Source organism: Dermacentor variabilis, chromosome 2 (genome assembly GCF_050947875.1).
Source record: "Dermacentor variabilis isolate Ectoservices chromosome 2, ASM5094787v1, whole genome shotgun sequence".
NCBI classification, from domain to species: domain Eukaryota; kingdom Metazoa; phylum Arthropoda; class Arachnida; order Ixodida; family Ixodidae; genus Dermacentor; species Dermacentor variabilis.
This window is the reverse complement of record NC_134569.1, coordinates 131,250,560-131,273,228: the sequence shown is the minus strand read 5'-3', so window position 1 is coordinate 131,273,228 and position 22,669 is coordinate 131,250,560. Positions and strand designations below refer to the sequence as shown.

Below are 22,669 nucleotides of genomic sequence, written 5' to 3'. Positions count from 1 at the left end.
GGACTTCAGTCAACCAAGGGAAGAGGCTGGTTTCAGGAAGGGATACTCTACAATGGATCACATTCATGTCATCAATCAGGTGACCGAGAAATCTGCAGAGTACAATCAGCCTTTCTATATGGCTTTCATAGATTATGAAAAGGCATTTGATTCAGTAGAGATATACCAGCAGTCATAGAGGCATCACATAATCAAGGAGAACAGGATGCTTACGTAAATATCTTGGAAACTTTCTACAGAGATTCCACAGCTACCTTAATTCTGCACAAGTAGGAAGATGCCTATAAAGAAAGGGGTCAGACAAAGGGACACAATCTCTCCAATGCCATCCACTGCGTGCTTGCAAGAAGTATTCAAGCTACTAAACGGGGAAGGCTTGGGAGTAAGGATCAATAGTGAGTACCTCAGCAACCTTCGATTTGCAGATGACATTGTCCTGTGCAGCAACACTGGGGACGAGTTACAACCAGTGACTGAGGACCTTACTAGTGAGAGCATAAGAATGGAGTTGAAGATTAATATGCAGAAGACAAAGATAATGATCAACAGCCGGGCAAGGGAACAAGAGTTTAGGATCGCCAGTCAGCCTCTAGAGTGTGTCAAGGACTGTTTACCTAGGCCAATTACTCACAGGGGACCCTGACCCATGAGAGGGGAAATTTACAGAATAAAATCGTGTTGGAGCGCATACGGCAGACACTGTCACATCCTGACTGGAAGCTTACCATTATCATTAAGAAGAAAAGTACAATGGAGTTTTTGCATTTTGCCCCCATCGAAATGCAGCTGTGGCGGCCGGGATTCAATCTCGTACCCTTCGGCTTAGGAGAGAGTTGCCGAAGCCACTACACCACTACGGTGGGTTATATCTAATGATACATACCTCGAATCCTTGTGAAGTCCAGGGACGTTTCCTTGATGGCAAAGTCTATTTGAAAAGGTGCAATTTGTTCTCGAAGGATGAGCAAGTGCTTTATTTGGAACAGTTCTCCATCTAAAGTGGCCTGTAAAATTAAGACAACAACATAACAGGGGATTATTATCCTGGATTGAAAAATCTTTGCAATGTTTCAAGCATACACTTTATCTCTGACAACACAGGAAAAATGAAGAAATACAAATACAAAACAAGAAATCCTTCACTGATGCGTACCAATCTAAGCAATTGTTACATCAAAGACAGCAAAGCTGTATAAGCAAATTCTAAGTACAGTTAAACCTCAATGTATAACGAAGTCGGTAAAATCAGCAATTTGCTTCATCACAGTGGAATCTCAATAAATGGAACTCACTTAAAAGGAGCTGCTTTTTAAATGGAACACAATCCTCGTGGTTGGTTGGTTTTGTATTCGTGCAATTTTATTCAACTTTGTCTCTCAGCAAACGGAACTCCTGATAAATGGAACCCATTTTCTTGGTCCCTTGAGGTTCCGTTTAAAGAGAGTCCACTGTATATCGAAATTCTATGCTTTGAGCAAATAAACACAGTTGCCGATGGATTTTTCTTAAACGGAAGGAGCTGCAAAATCTATCGAATCATTCGGCAGTCAGAAAAGAAGCAAACTAAAAAATATATAATTTTGTTCAATTTGAGAGTTGGCGACAAAATACACAGTTTCGTGCCATGTCGACGATCTGTTCACATCAGCAGCACAGCACAAAGCCAGCCGCACTTGCTTGGCACGCATCACGATTTCTGCCGTGCATCTTGGCCGTGGTTGCGCGTGGCTGTAAGTGAGGCTGAGCGCATATGCATCCACGCACCTTGCTTTAGAGGTAATCTGCCTCGTGTGCAAAGAGCAGATGTGCCAAGATGGCGTGGCATCATGTAAGCTGTCTTACTGCGCGTTTAAGATTGGAGGTTGCGTAATCTCGAGTTTTGGCGACCCGTGGAAGTGAGGGGCAGACGAAGCATCCACTCCCCGCTATCGGCGCTTTTCATGATATCGTCGTCTCAGTGCGGGCGACACTATCAGCCGCGGGGGGTGGGGTGCACGCGAAAGCGTGGCTCGCTTTACCAAATTCGTACTGCCGACGTGAAGGTATCGTTGACATGTCATGAAACCGTATCATTCCTCACCGACTCCCAAATTCATTGCAATGAATTGCTTTCTCATTCAAATTTGCTTTTTTCGACTGCCCAATAATTTGGAAATTTCAGCGGCCTCTTTCTGTGTAAGAAAAATCGATAGGTGGCTGTGCTTATTTGCATAAAAGGTCGCATTTAAATACAACGAAACTTCAGTATAACGAAGCAAATTGCCAAGTTTACCTATTTCTTTATATCGAAGTTTAACTGTATAGAAATCATGTACAGACACACTTCGTTATATTGAGGTTTTAAATATGGTGTTCTATGAACAACAAGTTACTACAGTGAAACTCCGTTAAACTGTAGTTGGCTAGAGCTCGGAAAAAGTATGTACTAAACAGTAGTACTGCTTGACCGAAATAGTGTGAAATCAGCGAGAGAGTGCGACAAAAGGGTAAAAAAACATAAAGCATTTCTTCATTCTGCGCGACAATAGTCTTATTTTTGTTTGATGCCACGGCGGCCTAGCAGCGAAGACAGCGGCCCCAAACTCTCTTAAGCTGCAAGCCAGCTTTTCTGCCAGTCCCCTGTTTTCAGCAAACACCTGCATGAGGCTGACGTAAGGCACAGCTTCTGCCACTGTCGGCCTGAATCGCCCGTGCTGTCACTTTTCGTGTCGCCCTCATCACTGTCGTTAGGCGACACTTCGGCAATAACAGAGGCAACGATAGTGATAAGTTGAACCACGTAGCTGACACTTTTTCGTGGTCCCAGCAGCACTGCCGGGCATCTTCTCCTTCGCATTTCAAGTGCCACACACTGTAGTTAATGGTAGATCCCTGCTGCGTGCCAGTGCCAACTTGTGACATGTTTGATAGTACGAATGATGTCTAATTTTTCTTTTATACTGAGCACCAGGCTTTTGTTCCAAGCTTTTGTATGACACGAGTCCTAGTTGGCATGATACCATAACACAGGCCACCACTAGTTAGTCACAAAACTCTCTGGCTCGACACTGAAATGATGTTGATGTCAATGCGGCTTCCCCTTTCCAAGTGCCCTCTGCGTTTGCACTTGGAGGCAGTTCTGACCTCTGAGGCTTGTTCTTCTGCCTGATCGACCTACCGCTGTGATTGCGCTAAGAAAAGTGCAAACACTACATGTTAACCGATACGTACACAATAAGCTGGTACGGTTTATGCGGATACAAAACACATTATGCTCAATAGCCGCTGAGTTGGGGATTTGACTTTACTACTTTTAAAACGAAAGTGCTGTTTAAGCGGGTACGGTGTAATGAGGTTTTAATGTAGTTAAAAGCTTCATTATATTGGGAATTTCATTACACTGAAGTCATATTGAAGTTATACTGAGGTTTAAGTGTCTTAGGGGTCTGTTTGCTGTCTTAGTGACAATTCTTCAACGACGCTGCCAGTACATTCTCACCGATGTCCTGGTCATACGGCTGCTATGGGGTTTCCATACAAGCTGCACTACAGGACGGCACTGTCGACTCTCATTACTACGGCTGCACAAACACCTAGCTCACCTCCAACTTCGAGCTGGCAAAATGTGACATGAGAAAATAATAATAAATTACTGGCTAAAAAAAAAAGAAAAAAAAGAAAAAAACGCAACAAATTTGTTTATTTGAATGAGGTGTACACAAGGTAACTTTCATTTTGTAATCCGATAATTATGTCTCAAAGCAAATGCTTGCGATTTCGACGTAGGTGGTGTTCCTAGCTGTTTCATACTGAGCAAGCCACTGCATGGTGGCTTTCACTGCGTAAAAATGACTGCGAAATAACCCAATCAACTGCGTTCTAAAATGCAGCACTGTCACAAACCTTGTTCTTTGAGATTTCTTTCCCAGCAGTGGACAAGGAATGGATGCATGCTGCAAGCACTTCCTGGCTGAGCCCTTGGAATATGGTTTTCTGGAAAACCAAAAATTATGAAATAAAGGAAATAAGAAAGGTGCACCTGAATGCAACATGCCCCCATTTATAAAAGAAAAATACAGCATGCTCCCCTTGTTCTTGATCTGAAAAATTGAGACATGCAGAATTTAGCTTCACTGAAGGGAAAATTTTGTTAGAAATGAGCTTTCATAATGATAGCGGAGCATCGCCATTTGCGCTTCACTGGCCACGGGTATTCTTGACACTGTGTTAAGATAGCGAGGTTGGTACAGCAGCAGGAATGTGGCCGCACATATATGCCAACGTATCTGGTGCAGAGTAATGCGAAATCTCATGAAAGTGATAGAAAATACTGTTCCAGACTGTAGCCAAGCACAAAACAAATCCACAGCAACCTTCACGAAACGTGTTCTGTCGTCATCTTGCAATGGTGATGGCACTGCGTTTGATAGCTCTGACGGTAGGCTGTTGCCAACAGCGTGAATGCAGTTTTGGTTTGGCATCTGATTGTAATGTGCAGGTAATTTTCGGACGCAGTTTGAGAACAAAGGCATGAGTCATATTCAGGTAAGTATAGTACAGTGGCTGACAGCAGAAGAAGGTTATAAAATTGAAAATGAGGTAAGCAATGGAGCCACCAACTTAAAGGGACACTGAAGGCAAATATTAAGCTAAGCTAAAGTGATAGAGCAGTGCTCGAAAATCTCAATATTATCGTGAACAGAGCCTTAATAATAGAGAAATTGAGGTAAAGGCAGTACACGATAATAGAGATCCCCGGGACATTCAAGCACTTGCCTGATGATGAGAGCACTCCTCAGTTAAAATCTGTCACTAGCACTCAACCACTCGTTGCAAAAGACAACCTTGTATTGTATTATATAATATGAAAATAAAATGCTACTTGTCCAGTTCCCATTTCATTCTTAGAAAAAAAAAAAACAATTGATATTATCCTTGGCAATGACGCAGGTGGTTGAAAAGTTTCATTTTCATTTGATTCTGTGCCGCCCATGCTTTCGCATTTCAATAGTTTCGTTATAGGATAGCACTGCGCTGGTTTCGCTGGCTTGCGTAACTCACACAAAGTACAGGTAGTAGGGAATTCACCTTCCGTGTGATGTCGCGGGATGCTCGAACAGTCTACGCCACTTGACCAGAAAACAGCTGCAGCAGTGAAACCATTGCTCTGTGTTGGCTTGGTACTACCGTCTGTCGGGCGCTGTTTTACTCACTGAGGCAGCGAAGGGTGGCGACGGCGTATGCAACATCACCACTCCCCCGGTTGTGCGGAAGATGATTTGCAATTCGAAAACGGTGTACAGATCCTTCAGATGTAATTTTCTCGTAAGCTAAGTCTTTTCTTGGCATGAAACAAGCGTTGCGAGGTTTCCGGAATGGTATTTAAACAGTCTACGCCGACTTAGTATTTCCCTTTAGTGTCCCTTTAAAGGGATGCTAGTGAACAACGTTAAATAAATTAGGCTAGTAAAATATTCCATGAAAACTACTTTTTTCATTCATTTGGCAAAAAAGTTTATTATTGTTAACAAAAAGAAAGGCCAAACTTCCTTTTTCTTGAATTTTGCACTGAATGTGAATGTGGTGTGCACTGAATGTGATGTACAAAAATCTAATTATTTTTTCATATTTGTGCTGTCATGGCACAGTAAAAATTTTTGAAACTTGCTACCCTGAGCTTCTTGTTTCTTTAGAATGCAATTTTAGTTCCCGCTTACCAACAAGTAATTAATTAGACCCATATAGTCATTGTCAAAAGTCTTGGCGAACTGGTGTGGAAAGTTCAAGGTGGCATTGCCACCCATCTTTTGTTGTTGCATCCTTTCTCGCCCATAAGGTATGCTCTCATGGTAAGAGAACAGACGCTTTGCCGTTGCAGAAAGGCAATTGGTTAATACAGCTCAAATCTGGTGTTCTTCAAAGGACTGATAGCTGGCGATGGTGGCACTACCAAGCTCACCTAAGGGTGAATAAGAGCCAACATCCATTAATTTGGTACCGGTTAATTTGACATTCTGCATGCACTGGTACATGCACGTGAAGCAATGAGCTTGTTAATTCAACCTTGAAGCACCGAGTGTTGCCATCAACGTGAGCTGTGCATAGGCAGAAGCCAAGGTTCGGACTTCAACAAGCTCTTGGTATACCGTATTTTTCTGCATATAATCTGCGACCATGTATAACTCCCATCCCCAATTACAACAGCCCGGAAAAAAAAAAATTATTTGCACCGAAATTCGTGAAAATAACTGAATACAACAATGCTCAAATTTTTTGCAAGAACAGTCTCCATTTGCAGATGCATGCCTCGTACAAGTTGCATCTTCTGCCAGCAGCTCTCTTCCCTCATTCTTCGACGATGCTGATAAAGCTGGATTCACACGACGAACATTATCGTGCACAAACCAGTCACATGATATGCGACACGAAATGGATCACTTCGCAGCTAGCATTCACACACAAGAAGATGACAGCGCAGATGGAGCAGCCGTTGCATTGGCAATGGTGATGGTGCAAATGCAATTGAGCCGACCATCCCAACAGTGTTTTGGCTCATCACCTTATCGTGACTGTGGGAACGCCATGGGAATGGGTGATGTATGAGTTTGCCGGCGCCGTGTGCGCTATGATAACCCGTAACGAGGAGGAGAATGGACGACCATGAAGGAGGGCAAAGGGAGCTTCAACACGCAAGGGTGGGAAGAGGGTGGGGTTCCCTAGGAGATAACGAAACTTTGAATGGTAGAGAACACTGCCTTGAGGTGTGGCTCCACGGCAGTGCTCGCTGAGCTGCCATGAAGCCACACTTCAAGGCAAGCTCATAATGGCAAAGCCGTCAGCGTAATTCAAGAAGACGGGGACGTGACAGAGACGCAGGACAGCGCGTGTCTCTGTCAAATCTCTGTCTTTTTGAATTGCGCTAAAGGCTTTGCCATTATGAGTAAACCGTACCCGCTATCCCAAGAAACAGCCTTGCTGAACTTCAAAGCAAAATTTGCATATACAGTAAAACCTCATTAATTCGGCCCCCGTTAATTCGGAAATTCGGTTAATTCGTACGCCCCGACAGGTCCCGTCAAACATGTACATAACCCAATGGCACTAAACTCCAGTTAATTCGGACATATTTGGTCGTACTTCGGTTAATTCAGACAGTTCGCAGAACTCGGAGGCACATGAGGCATATAGGATCGGGTGGCACTAGGGGGTGTTCAAATCGCACCGCCAGCGAGAGCATCTCGGATTAGTGTGCACTGATCTCAAAGGCCGTGCTTGCATATGCTGGGAGTGCCAAAAGGCTGGAAATACGTCAATGCCATCATGTTTATTTTATTGCTACCATTGCAGACAAACCTACGTCTCAAAAAAATGGCGGCAATGATGTACTTTTGGCTTTGCAGTCGCTTTTGGCGCTTGGCACTAAGCCGTAAAGGCAGGGGTGCCTTGGCAGGTCATAAGGAATAAATTAAATGTGAAGAGAAGCACGCTCAGCATGTATGTGAAAAATGAAGCGGAGATTCTTCAGGCGTACGACAGCGACAAGTTCGCTGACAACAGGAAGAGACTGTGAACAGCAGCGCACTCGAAGAAGCATTGTTAAGATGGATTGCCGATTCGCGCGACGCACAGCTGCCTTTGAGTGGCCCCCTTATCTGTGCTCAGGCCGAAAAGTATACGCTGAAGCTCAGCATCGAAGACTTCAAGGCATCGGAAGGCTGGATCGACCGATTCAAGAAAAGACACGGCCTGGCCTTCCGAAGCGTGTGCGGTGAGAAAGGGGCTGTGAATGAAGGCGTTGTCGAAGATTGGAGGGCCAGATTACCCGCACGCCTAGCTGATTATGATGCCTGCAACATTTTTAACGCAGATGAGACGGCCCTCTTCTACAAAGCCCTGCCGGATAAAACCATCACATTTAAGGGGGACCGTTGCATTGGCGGTAAACGAAACAAGGACAGAATAACAGTTTTGCTGGCTGCCAACATGACTGGCACGGAGCGGCTACCGCTATTGATAATCGGCAAAGCAGAAAAGCCGAGATGCTTCAAAAGCATAAAGAAACTTCCCGTAGACTATCGCTCGAATCGAAAGGCGTGGATGACCTCAGCGATATTTCAGGCCTGGCTGCACGAACTGGACCGCCGCTTTTGTGCAAAATCGCGCATAGCGCTTATTGTTATAGATAACTGTAGTGTGCACAATAATGTGTTGGGGCTGACAAACATACAGCTGCTTTCTTTGCCGCCTAACACAACGGCTTTCCTGCAGCCTCTCGATCAGGGAATCATTCATTATGTGAAAGGCCGATACAGAAGTCAAGTGCTTGAGCGCATGTTGCTCTGTATGGAGGCAAAGAAAAAATATGATGTAACTCTGCTCAGTGCAGTGCACATGGTGGCGCATGTGTGGAGCAACACGCCGCCCGCAGTAATTGCGAACTGCTCCCGACACAGCGGCTTTGTCCGTGACGGTGATTCTTTGGAAGCCGGGGATGTGGATGTTAAACAAAACGCCGAGCAAGATGACAGTCGCTTCAACAGACTTCTGCCTCCGGACGTCCCACTGGACGAATACATCTACATCGATAGTAATGTTACCGTTGCCGGTCGCCTCAACGACGACGAAGTACTGGATGTACTAGGCGATGAAGAGCCCGACTCTGATAGCGAAAATGCGCCCGTCATGGATGCATGTGAAGTGCCGCGCCGCACTGCTAACGAGGCCGATGACACCCTTAAAGTTTTGGAGGACGTCTGTGGCAGACTGCACCACCTACAAAAACTCCAAAAAATTGTGCTTTCCGGGCAAATTTCTTGCGCGCAACAAGCAACAATGACCAGTTATTTTATGAAGTAAAGGTATGTTGATGTTTTAGACACTTTTTGAGTTATTATTGTCGAAACCTCGTTAATTCGACATTTGGTTAATTCGGACATTTTCCCCAGTCCCGTGAAATCCGAATTAACATGGTTTTACAGTAACTCTCACCTTTACCTCACTGTTAACGTTACTGAATTTTCGGTACGGATTATACGTGCAATAATACAGTACGCAAAAATGCTTTGCAGACTTCTTCAGTCCCAATCTCAGTCAGATCATGGATTTTTCCACATGGAACACTGATAATACAGATTGCATCATGTTAATTCACTAACATTAATGTCACTAACGCATCTAGTTTATGTCACTCTCCATGCAATGTTTCGTACCTGAATTAAAGAGAGGTTGCACTACACTGGAGAAATGAAAAGAACACAATGCACTCACATCAACACAGCGGTAGAGCTTCGAAAGGCACACCAGCGTCCTTCGAACAGTAGGGTACCACATTCCATGCAGGTCAGCAGGGGAATCTATGAAAATACACGTGACCCCACATTATTACAGCTTTGACAATCCTGTGATAAAACTGCTCCTTTTCGCGCTCACATGCTCAAGCATTCCTCACTGAATTTCGTATAACTGTTGTTTCGTTAGCGACGTTGACCTAATTGCATGCATGCTGCCTGCAATGATATATAATACAGTGGAACTGTGCTAACCTGAACTCCGAGAACTTCAATTAAGCTTAATAAGTAAGGCAGAGTTTAAACTAACAAGAGCTTTGATACAAAGCTTGTGTAGTAATCACTGCACAACTGTGCTGAGTGCATTTGGCTACATGACAGTAAAGGTACTGCCATGAAGTTGTTGGCCATATTAAGCCCCAACTTTATTGCATGAAATTTGCCCTAAATGTGTTTGGAAAAGACACTGAGACAGGAAGTTTTGAAGATTATTCTCAATTAAACGCTTTCTGGGATAGTGTCCCTTTAAGAGTGCACCGTTTGGTAAAGTCACCATAAAGCCATTTCTTTCCACCCTTTCTCTGTTCGACGACACATCGCCATAAATGAACATGATAAAAAGGTATAGCATGATTCCCCTCAGATGTATTTTTATGTAACATAGTTCTAAAGAGCCATGAACAAAGAAAGTACCGTAAGATCGCGCGTGTAATGAGATGTTTTATTTTGGAATTTAGCATGACAAATATGATTCTCAAATGCTTTTTTTGTTTGAGCGTATCTGCCGGTCAGTGTCTATGTTCAGGCGATGCCTAAGCTCGAACAAAAATTTAGGGCTATTTGATTTCAGGATGAAACTAGGTGACCAGGGAAGGTTAGCCTATTTCTTCTTGACTAATTTTGCTCTTACTGTCTTGAATTATTGTATGTTGTATACATGCATACTAAAGTAAACCTAAAGTGTTTCGTGCTTATATCAGCTTGCAATGAATGCTATATTTAGTCGATCATAAGGTGGTGACAACTATAAGGCGAGGGTACCACTTGAGGGACCTGAGAAAAAGAACTTAAGTACGCAGCATAATATAAAGCGATGCAGAGTAGCTGACGGATTATTCAGACTTGGCAGGGTTGCCCAAAACACTGAATAATCAGGAGCCTTTGAAATAATTTTAATAATCAGTGCCAGTTATATACTGAATTTTGCCTTGAGGTGCAATTTCACGGCAGTGCAAATTTTGCCTTCTGGTGTGGCATTATGGCAGCATTCACCAGGCTACTGTGAAGTGCCTTTAGGGTTAAATTTTTTGAATTCTCGGTGCAGGTTATACGCTCAAGAACATATAAAATTATGGGGTTTTACGTGCCAAAACCACTTTCTGATTATGAGGCATGCATGCCGTAGTGGGGGACTCCGGAAATTTCGACCACCTGGGGTTCTTTAACGTGCACCTAAATCTAAGTGCATGCGGTGTTTACGCATTTCGCCCCCATCGAAATGCGGCAGCCGTGGCCGGGATTCAATCCCGCGACCTCATGCTCAGCAGCCCAACACCATAGCCACATAGCAACCACGGCGGGTGTCAAGAACATTAATAAAGGGAAAATGAGACATCCAACCAACCGTAGAAAATTGCTACAAAGGAAACCCATACGGTTTCCTTGAAAGAAAAGCCTCACAGTTGAAGAAAAATTTGTCCTGGTCCGGGACTCGAACCAGGGACAACCGCCTTTCCGGGGCAGCCACTCTACCATCTGAGCTAACCAGGCGGCTAGCAGATGGCAGGGCGAAGTCAAACTTGTCAACAACAGACTGGATAGTGGGATAGATAGACTGAACTGTTTAACCTGCCGTGGCTTATTAACAGCTTGCACAGCTGCCAAAAATCTGGATCGCTGGAAATGTAGCACAATAGTAACTGAATCTATCACCCTCACCTATAGGGTGGAGGGTGAAGTTGAGGCTAAGGATTATGGAAAAAGAAAAAACCCTCACCTTATATTTAAATAAATACAGTATATGGTCATTATCAATACTGGCTATAACAAAAGTATTTTCATGTTGGATACGACTTCGTTACGCAGTTTGGCTGTAGTCTAATTTTCTAACACATACTGCATGGCACGCCAAAGTCCATTTCTTTCTCTTTTTTTATTTTATTTTTTATTTGTCGAAACCAGAAAGTCTATCTGCATCTGAAGCCAAATCTGCACTGTCATCTTTCAATCTGTTAATGTTATGAACATTGTTTTCCTTTCCTTTGCTCTTTGTGCTCTCCTCAACTTCCTTTCTTGTGCGTTCGTTATCTTCCAGGTTAGTATACTAGCCGAAACAGGCATGAATATGCAACAATACATTTTTAAGAATGGTCAAGCGATATGGCTCCACAATGTTTGGGCACCGTGCAACGTTGAGAGTACTTTGAACATCAGCTCACATCCTTTGTGCCTTGTGGAAGGCACAGCATCCGAGTTCTGCGCTGAAATGGTTGTGTGCATTGTGGTGCTGCCACCACTGGTTTCGGTGATGTGTTGCGCTGACGACACTTGGAGCACGGCCACCTCGTTTGGCCTTTCGCCAGAGTTGGTGCTGCTTTGCAGATGGGGCAGGCTTCCAGAGGCGGATGAACCGATGGACACCAGGGAGCCCCGAGAACTCGACCGGCTCAAAGAGTTCTGCGCAAGACTCTCAGCAATGCTCTGCACAGAAGTGAAAAATAGGGATTAATGTTGGTACATATAATTATTAACCTCTACAGAAGCTGTTGCCCACATCAATGGACAACAGTCTTGACCATTTTCAAAGTTAAACCAGGAATGATAAGCTAAAGAAATCTGGTGTAACATAAGACTAGATGCAGGCAACACCACGTGTCAAGCGTGTAATAATTTCGTTGCTACTGGTTTTCTAGGAAATTTATATACAATCTGAGAGACATGCTGCTGCATTGTCCCCAACGATGAGAAATGAATGTGTCGTACATTTTGAGGGCCACCAGATGACACGGCAATCCATCACGGAAAATAAAGCCAAGGAACCGTCATGGGATGTTAATGCTGTATCAATATGCTTAGGAAAACAAAATACGCTTTTACCTGCACAAAGTGGAGAAATGACCTCTCTATCCACATTTATGGAAGTACTGAAGCAAGCATGTGCACGTGCAATTTGATCAAGCAAGTACTTTTTCAGAAATGTACCAGACCAGCTGACAATAAGAAGTGACTAGGAAAGGTATCGTGCGACTAGGATTTTGTTGGGTCTGAGGAGGCTAAGTACATATGTATAAAGCATGAGGCCTAACCAAGATAATGTGGCAGCAAAGTACAGGGGTTTCTCATCAAGGCTAAACTGTTCCGTGTAATATAACACTCTATGCCGAGAAAGTAACTTGATGGATATCAGAAGGCATGAATATATTAATAATGTGGACAGGTGGGCAAGTTGGTAGGGTTGCATTCTTGAAAACGCCTTAAAATGTTTCAATGAAGAGAGGCATGTTACCTGTATTGGCCAAGTAGAAACCCTCAAACGACATCATTGATGGTGATGTTGCTAGATCCCAATAACCTTGACTGATGCTTAGTACCATTGCGTCACAATCCGCGCAAATATTTTTCGATTGAAAAGAAAGACAAGCACAACCTATAAACATATCGTCTTGCAGGTGCTACCACCTGCTATCATTAAATCGATACATGCTTGGTAAGCACATCTTCGATTCAAGTATAAACACTGTGCCAATAATGCGAACTTGGGGTTGGTAACTAAAGTAATTGCTACTAACATAAAATTGTATGCTGCCACAGATTTCTTTTTATGTGCCTGATGCCACTGATTCACGTTGTGTGTCATGTTTGGTGACAAAATTGTTGTTTTCGCATCATAGCCCGGTGCAATGACTGTAGCACGAGCACACAACAGAAGCCTAAAGTTGGCCACAGCAGCCGCTAAAAATTCGACGGCAAGTCACATGTGGCCCGCGAGCCACGTGTTGTGCAGCCGTCTCATTATCACCAGTACAGGAAGCGAGAAACATCAGGAGCACACCTTGAACCTACAGTACGGAGACAGCCAACGAGAAAAGGAAAAGATGGACAAAAAACAGTGCCAGAAATATGAATGCCTGCCTTTTCATATTTTCCACTTACAACGCAAGGAGGCTGCCTTCTGTATCATTCTGTATCCTTACATTGTGTAATTCTCTGATGAAAGTGATGGGACACGTATATACATGAAAGCTTTTTAAACACTATGCAAATAATGGCCAGCCGGTCAGCACAGCTAGGACTGTATAAATGAGGGCAGCACCACAATGAACAACAGCTCATGCATGTGTGTTAACCTGCTCATCTATTTCCTGTGCTGCTTTCTAAGACCTGAAGGAATCCCTGCTGACTCTCAGCTCGCAGTGATATTTGCCAGAAAAGGCATGCATGCTACCACGTACAACTTGCATTAACTGCGCAGCAACCTGCCGCACAGTGCAATTTGGGGTTATCTTTCTTTGCATACCCCCCCCCCCCCTACCAGTTTTTTTTCTTTTATGTAAGCACTGCTCCTGGCTGCCCTCTTCTGCCTGTTGGGCAATAGCATTGCAACCTGATAAGTGAGGGGGATTACAGTGGGGCAGCCTAGAGAAGAATGTAGCTGACGACGTCATGACATTCTGGGCAGCGCATTCATGGCCCCTTTGTGTTCACACTCAGCCATTTTGCACCAACTACATGGCCGCCAAAGATTACAATGCAATATTAGCGAAAAACCAGCTTGTGTGTCACAACTCTCACTTGTTGAAATTTGCTTGGGACTTCCTACTCGGGAGAACAAGCCACACATTATAGTTTACAGCACGGAACTGACATTTAGTTTTGTTTTCAATGCCAATATTTTCTGTCATACTAGACCAAACATTAAAATAATGTTAATCTTTTTGGGGGTGGCCAGGTCACAGCCCAAGATGCTCGCTCCTTTTAGAAAAATGTCCTTAAGTGATAAGCATGATAATGAGTTGACTTGTCAAAACATCTATCTTTTCAATGTTTTGATTGTTCTTTATCTTTCCCACATATCTTTCCTATTATTTTATTTACTATAGCTTTAAACTGCCTCCTATGGTGGCCAGTCAATGGTCAGAATGCGAAAGGCAAGATAACTTCTAATTTATGAAAAGGGCATCACATTTCAAGGTTTTACTTTACTTATAGAAGCAGCTTTAAGGCACCCAGACGGATCACAATATTGTTTTCTGTACGTTTTTTTTAATGTGATGTCAATTTTGAAGCGACTGCAGAAACACCGTAAGTTAAAAGCAAAGATGGCTGTCTCCACCAGTGCAGCGTCCGCTGCACTGGTGGAGCAGTTAGCTGTATTTACATTTGACTTCTTCAATGAACTGAGCAGTGATTACTGGGACAATGCTTCCAAAAACACTAACAGATCAGGAAAACGTCACTAAAGAAGTCGCTGTGACTCCAAAGAGGTTAAGTTGTTAAAAAGACAAAAACAAGTAAAGTTAGCAACACTGCATTAAAAAATGATTTGAACTTTTACATGCCTCCATCATCTCAAGCTTTTCCGGGTATGCCAAATCGCCAGGAGCGGGGTTGTAGCCCAAGATATCCGTGCGAATGTAGACCAATGTCCGGTAGACCAACCGTTCCTGTACATCTTCAAGCATTTGCTGGGCGATCTTGCAAAACGCTCGCAGCTCGTTCGCTGTGACAGTCAAAGAGAAAATGGGGGGAAAAAAAGGGAACAAGTGAGTATAAAATAAGAAGCAATCATACGTCTACTGGACAAGTTTCGTCCCCCTGAACACATCTGTACATACAGTCAATATTTTTTATCACAGTTGAATTTGACCATTTCACTGAAGCCCTACTAAGCACAGTGCGCAGTTGAGACCATTTAATGGCTACAAACACCAACGGACCTTTCTCATAATTGTAGATAGCTTTCCCATGAGACAGTTTGCCAAACTAAAGGGGGCACAGCCATTTTTGCAAACAATGCATATGCAAACAGCACGCTTGTCTCATGACATGAGAAAACTCAACATGGCTTTCTTTACGAAACCATGTGCAAGAGACAAGCCCCGGCACGTGCAGCTAGCACTTTGTTTTCATTTGAATCATGAGTGTTAGAGCTGTTAGTCAGGCAAACGTGCAATGCAGAGAAGGCGCACTTGCGAATGAGAAAAGTGGTCTATTGCGTGAAACTGGGAACACTCACGGTTTGCAGCGACGTGTTGCTCCATCATTTCAACCTGGAAACAAAACTTATTCCAATAAATTTCCTACCAGTAGCAAGACAATGACAGAATTGCTTATCATTCAAGGGGAACAATGCATGGAATATGTAGATGCACAATATATCGTACCTTCAATATACTGCAGAGCTCTGCAAGTGTTTCCAGGTGATTTATGTGGATGATGATTGGACGAAAAACATCATACAATCTCTCGCAGAGGTGACTCAGAAAGTCACTAAAGAAAAAATGAAAAAGAAACAATGACAGGTATATTTATGTTATAAAACATGACATCTTTTTTGCAGTTACAGAAATAAGTGATATCTCAGTATCGTTTGTATGATAATGACTACATATTGCAGTTGATCTTGCTCAGCATGACGAGCGTCATGCTGTCCTCAAGTCCTTAAGTGTTCACAGCAGGAGATACTTGTTATAATTGTACTTGCTTTGAGAACAGTCATTGACTAAGTTCACATTAAACAAACTGCAGAATCATTGCCTCACATGCAATAACACCACACACACTTATTTTTTCTCAAGAACTTTTTAGTGAGGTCTACCTGACTGCAGCATTTACCCAATAATTACATTCTAACAATTCCCCAGGACAACCATCCCTCAATCAATGCGGCCTAGTGCCATGAACATGCAGAGGCACAGCACTGAAATCCAACGTGAAGTTTTTGTCACACGAAGCTCACTGTAACACTTTGCTTAATTTAAAGCTTAACTCGTTTATTTTTTCAAAGCTGTGGCTGGCTTTCACAGGGCAGGATAGGTAGCAACATGATTACAGAGAGTTTTCTATTTTTGCCAGAACATTCAGCATGAAAGGTAAGTGACCTTGGAATTTGGTGAGGTTTTGTTTAGCAGCTATCTGTACATCAAAGTGCTTTTCTACTACCTTTCTGGTTTGTAAGTATGTCTTGATTTTCATGAAGGATGGTTTTCAATGCTGCTGTGCTCTGGTCTGTTCCAAACATTCTAAGTGAACTGGTGTGGAAACCAGTTTGTTGTAAGCGGGTAATGCGTCAGAGGTCTTTTGAAAATATTTGAGACAATGAGTAGCCGTTCAGACTCTGCAAGAGTTCCCACCAAGTGCGGTCACTTTAAGTGGGCTTGACTGCATTAGAATATAATCATCGATACATTCATTTTTTATTTTGAACAACAAAGCCAGCTATGGAAAAAAAAAATATAAAAAATTTAGAAACTTCTAATGCACGGACAGCACCCCAGCAAAAGAGACAGGGCCAAATGCAAACTTGTAACTAACTTCGCTTCGTGATTACAGGAATGTTAGGCTGGGAGTGCAACGTACAGAAACAACAGAAAATACAGCACCTCAATAAGAATAAAACAAAGGATTGCTATAAATGTCTAATCAAGCAAATTCAATTTGAGAACACTGTTCAAAACAGCAGCTCAAATTCAAAGAGGTAACATGTGACACCATAGAAAGAATGCCCACGTTTACGCACTTTGCAGAGTAGGAATAGCACTTTTTTAAAACACATTCTTTGAACTTACGTAACTTGGTAAATCTAGCAGTGATCCTTGCCTTTATTTTCCTAAATATTTTCTGCTCTTTCTGTGAACTACACTTCCCCCAGATGAATAGCCATAAGATACGATTACCAACTTGCAAGTTGACACCACACTTGTCCCGTCTCTGTCAAAGTTTTGCTTGTTGCCCCAGTTTGCGCATTACGAGTTTTGACTAAGAATTGAAGAACCAAGTAGTGTGCGCTGCAGCTCAGCAAACAGCCTACACGAGACGGAGTGTGAAGCATTCTCCACTCCTAGGGAATTTTGCAAGCAAAATCTGATACATTTTGCGAGCTGCCTGTGAAGTTGTGCCCATTGACTTACTCCAAGAGGGAAGAGGCCTTGGTGAAGAACTGCATGTACAACTGGTGCTCGTCTTCACAGAGGTGCACCAAGAAGGCACACCCGCTCCTGACTAGAGCACAGTGGTCGCGCTGGTGAGCAGCTGCAAGCTCTTTCATGGCTGTCGACACACTAGGCCCGAGCAAAGTCTCTCGCTGCCCAAAATAGCAGGTATGGCAAGCATCCAGCAGCTCTCGATACCTGGATGCGTACAAGACATATGCTGAATATACTCGTGCAAGGACCTAGCTTATTTTTTTTCATGATCTCGACAAGGTGCGGCCCTTAGATGGGGTCAAGCCACATAGACACAATACCTGTGTACCAAAAGAGCAAGTGCTAATATTTACATTGCGAATATGAGCATTTATTTATGCATGCATGGCATTTAGCTGGTGCCCACCTATTACAGTTCTCACCGTTGACACTATCACTGCTGCTAAGGCTTGCTTTGGAAGTGCACTTGTGAATTATAGTCGTCCTTGTGCCATCTATAGCATTACACATGCCCCTGACTTTCAAGCTTTTTACCTACCATGCCCGAAGCCACAACATGCCCTGCAATCAGAATCCAAGAGCAAACAAATGTTCTTTCTTTTTTTTTTTTCAAATGTGGGGCGGCCAAGTTGGGCGTGCAGATCTTTCATGAGTGTAGGCCTTAATCGAGTTTATACAGTACTCATTTGATGAAAGTGACAATACAAAGGTACTCAGATTTGCCTTATATGTTGCCTGCCCTGATGACTCAGTAGCTACAGCATTTTACTTGCTGAACACGAGGTCACAGGCTCGATTTCCAGTCATGAGAGTTGCGTTTTAATGGGATCATAATGCAAAAAGACTTGTGAATTTATATTTATGCGCACGTTAAATGACCATAGGTAACTAAAATTTACCTGGGGCCTCTCTCGCTGCAGGGTCTCTTACAGCTCACATGTGTTGTGAGCATGGATTTTTAGAAAGGCTTAGAGAAGCTACACCAAGAACTTACAATTTTGAAATGGTGAACTTGACAGCCATCTTACCAGAGCAGAGGCTAGGTGTGTAAGAAAGGGTGCAAAGACAAAACACAGATCGCACTGCCATATTGAAATTTGCACTTCACTACTCTGTGATGATGTACGTTATTACCTCATGTGAGAGTGGCTGGCTATATGATCATTAATAATAAGAAAAATAGAATCACAGATCATCTATGGGCTGACAAAAACTTAATCTCACAACTGATGGGGACTTTCCCTGTAGAACAAATACTCCAATGTGTGAAATTTAACAATTCATGACAAGCTAATGATGTTGGTGACACTGCGGGTTCGTACATGAAATTCAAAGAAGGGACGATCAACCTTCATTTTCTTCGCTAGTGGTCAACCTTTTTGAGCCAAATACTACGTACACCTCTTTGAAACAGTGATACATCAGCCTAAATTGACAAATTTTTCCTCTGTAGTAAGTGAGCTGATTAAAACTAGCAACCTCTGGCAACATTATATTTTTCAAGAGTAGGCGATACAAAAAAAAGAAGGAAGTTGGACACTCACTCAGCATTTCGTTCCACACGTTCTTCAATCTGGCCCACCAGAGAGTGAATTCTTGGTGCATGAGTCCTAAACTTGCCATACAGGAGAGCAAAAGAATTGTCGGTAGAGCACAGCGGGTCCTTGCGGGACAAGACTTGATGTGTCGTGTGCTCCAGAGTGCTTGTCACATACGAACGAATCATCTCTAGCGCTTGCCACTGCATGTGCTTGAACTTGACCAAGTAGGTTCCTGCCTCTTTGTATTGTGGCTGAAAGAGCAGAAACCAGCAGCAGTTTTTAAGAGCCTAATGTAAATCAAGGTCTCTTCAAGTGTTTAATTGCAGGCCAAACAGAGGGAAAAGCACATGTCTCCGAAATGAGGCAAGAACAAAATGCTTCGAATGGGCGGTGTGGGATGGTTTCTAATGGGTAGGTCGGTAGTTACGTCGTCGTCGTACTATAGAGCATGAGGTTACTTGTTCAATTATGGGCTCCATCGAACACATTCTGCTCAATCATACTCCGAAACTGTCCCACACTGAAGAACGCTGTATAATCAAACTTGATCCACGGCATCCCAATAGAGCATCCCTCATACCCAGGTTGAACTTTTGGACACTAAGACCAACTAATCAGTCATGAAAGGCACGTTTTTCAATTAGTGCACTGCTTGCATTGCCTAGGTGAATTCTACTAAAAAGGCCAGCCACCATTGACAACACAGAAGGCATGGAAGTACTGCAGAGTTTTGAGATAAGCAAGAAGCGTGATTGTATTTTTCTGAAGTTTACACTGCAAAGAAGGGTAGAATAAAAGAAAACCTGCCAATAGTGGGGAACAAAACAATGACTTCTCTGTGTTTCAAGTGTTGCTTTGTGAAAGGAGCAACAGAAACAGATGTCCCAACAACGGAAAGAGAGTAACCCTTGACCATTATGGCGAACCCTGATGAATGCCTCAAAGGCTACAGACATAAATACACTACATTTTATGTTCATAACTACTGGATCTGTATAACACATAAAGCATGTAAATGACAAGATGACATGGCACACTTACATTTGATTCGAGATAGCCGATGCACTCATCCAGTCTTGTCAACATAGGTATGAAAGTTTCACTCAGGACGGAAATATCCGGGGATGCCATTTTCTGAATCAAGAAGATATGGAAAAAGAGAGAAGACACAGTACAGTAAGGTAATGGTTATTCGCTCTAAAAAAAAAGAAAGGAACCTTTGGGTCTTACTTGAGATAATGAGTCCAATTCTGTAAAGTACCGCAGTTTTTCAGCAATGGTTTCAACAGCGTTCATCAGTTTTGACTGAAAAACAAATTGACAAGATGCCATTAATAATGGACAAGCTAGTGTAGACGAAACAGAAGATAATAGAATTGTCTTAAGGTACCTGTTCATCCAGTAGGTGCTCGCAGGCTTCATGTAGTGCATTTGTCTTGTTGGACACAAACTCATACTCCTCTTGCAGCAACCTCAGTTGCGCCATCGACGCATCAATCTCCCGCAGGAGTTCGCAACATTTTTCCCGGTACGATGCCACCACGTCGATGTAGTTCCTGTTCAGAACCACAAGTAAATACAACTTCATGTCTGGACATTGTAAAAGCTAACTGTGAATTTCACTAGTCGATTTGGAGTAATGTTTCTTTGCTGCATGGTATTTCCTAGAAAAACTACTAGAGGAACTGTGGTGCTAGTGTCTTTGGGAGCCACAATTATGGCAGTTAAGGCAGCATAGTGATGATGGTCAGCAAATAAATTTGCTTAAATTACATCCTACTGGCCTCAAATACATTTGTGAATTTTTAAATTGTTGTTTTTCAACACGGTATTATGTTATGAATGCCACTATTTGCCATGACTATACATGTTCGCAGAGACTAGTTGCCTTCCTGTGTTTAGAAAACTGTGAGTGCTGGAAATTTAAAAATCTAAGGAGCAATAAATAATGTCACAAAAATGACTGAAGCCACAGCACAAGGATTACATAGAGACAAGCCTATTTACTAACCACCAGTAATTCTCATGGCAGCAGAAGGTCGGCAACGCCAGTTCCCTCTAATAATCGTTGTAGGAAACTCTATAGCTTCGTGCACATCTCTTTTGGTCGATTAGATGTGACGTCAGATATATTCTACTCAAGAAAAATGTGACCTTGTGCCTAATTAACTAAACAACCATGTATCCCATCCATGAAAGGGACAAAGTGAAGCCTCTAGTCGAGGAACAAAATTCGCGGTAAAATATGTCGTCCGAGAGAAAAAAATTCAAGAGCAGAAACGAGCGAATCCGTACGTGTATTCCCAGTCACTCTCCTCCATCATTTTTTCTTCCACCTCCGAGAACCAGGTCAGGAACTAGAAGAAAATATTTAATGTGACACACAATGTGGCGTGCAATCACGAGGTGTGACAACGTTGAAGCGGTTATCCGCATACCTGCTGTGCATTTGTGATCACCACGTCTCCTTTCAGAACATTTTGCAAGCATTCTGGAAGCTCGGATAGCTCTGGAACAAGTGGCATTGCTTTGCGTTTGTGGTCTGGCGTCATTGACAACTTCGGTGGCATCTGTAATTTTTTTGTTATATGCAATTACGAACAGAAACGTCACGATTCAAAAGCAATAAAATGAAAGATTTGTGAAGGTATTGAGCAACGATCGGCCAACTATACTGACGTAGTGGCAGCAGCCCAAGTGACAAGGAATCGGTGTAGTACACTTAACTCAGAATGCCTACGTTATTTATTTGCGCGATCGACACATCCTTCCTATAAGGAGTTGTAAAAGGACTTTATAACAGGAGAGATAAAACACAGAAGCGAAAGAAGGGTCTGAAAACATTTGATCGCGCTTCTTGGAGTGCGTAGCTATTTGCAGTGAGCTCTTTGAAGTGCCAGCTGCGTATGTTGACAAACATTCTTTGCAATACAAGGATTCCTTAGCTACACGTGACGCATTGATTATCGCGATTCTGTAGGCGTCTAATGCTGTCGAAAAACGTAGAAACGACTCTGCACCAGCAGAGTAACATCGTACGACATCATTTCATCGCATAATTAGACTGAAAAAAAAAACGTACTTACACCAACGGGCATAGGACGCTCTGTAACATGGGCCATAAGCTGAGATACGCCTTCAGCTTGTTTTTCGGTGATGGGTGCCAGAGGTTCAGACGGGTGCTCCCAGTTTTCTAAGTTATCCTTGATTTCCTTCATGTTTACATGCATCGCGGATGCCATGTTGCCACATGTATGCATTACGGCAACTATGGTTCTGGTTAGAGATGGGGGCGTGGCGATGGGTTCTAAATGTAGAATACAGATCTTGTTGCTACAAAAAAACATTTTTATAAAAAGTCATAAGCTCAAATAGGCGTAGACGTGAGCAAACTGTAAACAATTTGTCTAAAAACTAAAGTGCTCTAGTGAATTTGTTTCATATGTCGTGAGATGGCAGCACCACTGCCATCACGTTTACAGCGCGAGATTTAAAGCTGTTACTTGTGCCAATGAACGAGAAGAAAGGAGGCTAACCGAAAAAAATTAAATTGCGGGGTTTTATGTGTCAAAAGTACAATCTGATTATTTTGGAACACCAAATTTGGAATACCTGGGGTTCTTTAACGTGCACCTAAATCTAAGCACACGGGTGTTTTTGCATTTCGCCCCCATCGAAATGCGGCTGCCGTGGCCGGGATTCGATCCCGCGACCTCGT

General features: G+C 43.0%; 1 protein-coding gene across 1 annotated transcript in view; it reads right to left on the bottom strand.

Moving 5' to 3' along the window:
- Cog3 (conserved oligomeric Golgi complex subunit 3) overlaps positions 1-22,225 on the bottom strand; it is a 39,400-nt gene extending 17,175 nt beyond the window's left edge. The window contains exons 1-15 of the mRNA XM_075681984.1: positions 22,038-22,225; positions 21,390-21,521; positions 21,247-21,308; positions 20,342-20,507; positions 20,182-20,256; positions 19,993-20,085; positions 18,955-19,202; positions 17,396-17,614; positions 15,650-15,755; positions 15,502-15,535; positions 14,825-14,985; positions 11,705-11,966; positions 9,247-9,332; positions 3,883-3,972; positions 884-1,004 (exon numbers count right to left, since the gene is read on the bottom strand). Coding sequence (XP_075538099.1) covers positions 884-1,004; positions 3,883-3,972; positions 9,247-9,332; positions 11,705-11,966; positions 14,825-14,985; positions 15,502-15,535; positions 15,650-15,755; positions 17,396-17,614; positions 18,955-19,202; positions 19,993-20,085; positions 20,182-20,256; positions 20,342-20,507; positions 21,247-21,308; positions 21,390-21,521; positions 22,038-22,211 — 2,029 coding nt within the window. The 5' untranslated portion in view covers positions 22,212-22,225. The remainder of the gene's footprint in view (positions 1-883; positions 1,005-3,882; positions 3,973-9,246; positions 9,333-11,704; positions 11,967-14,824; positions 14,986-15,501; positions 15,536-15,649; positions 15,756-17,395; positions 17,615-18,954; positions 19,203-19,992; positions 20,086-20,181; positions 20,257-20,341; positions 20,508-21,246; positions 21,309-21,389; positions 21,522-22,037) is intronic.
- Positions 22,226-22,669: the final 444 nt, after the last annotated feature.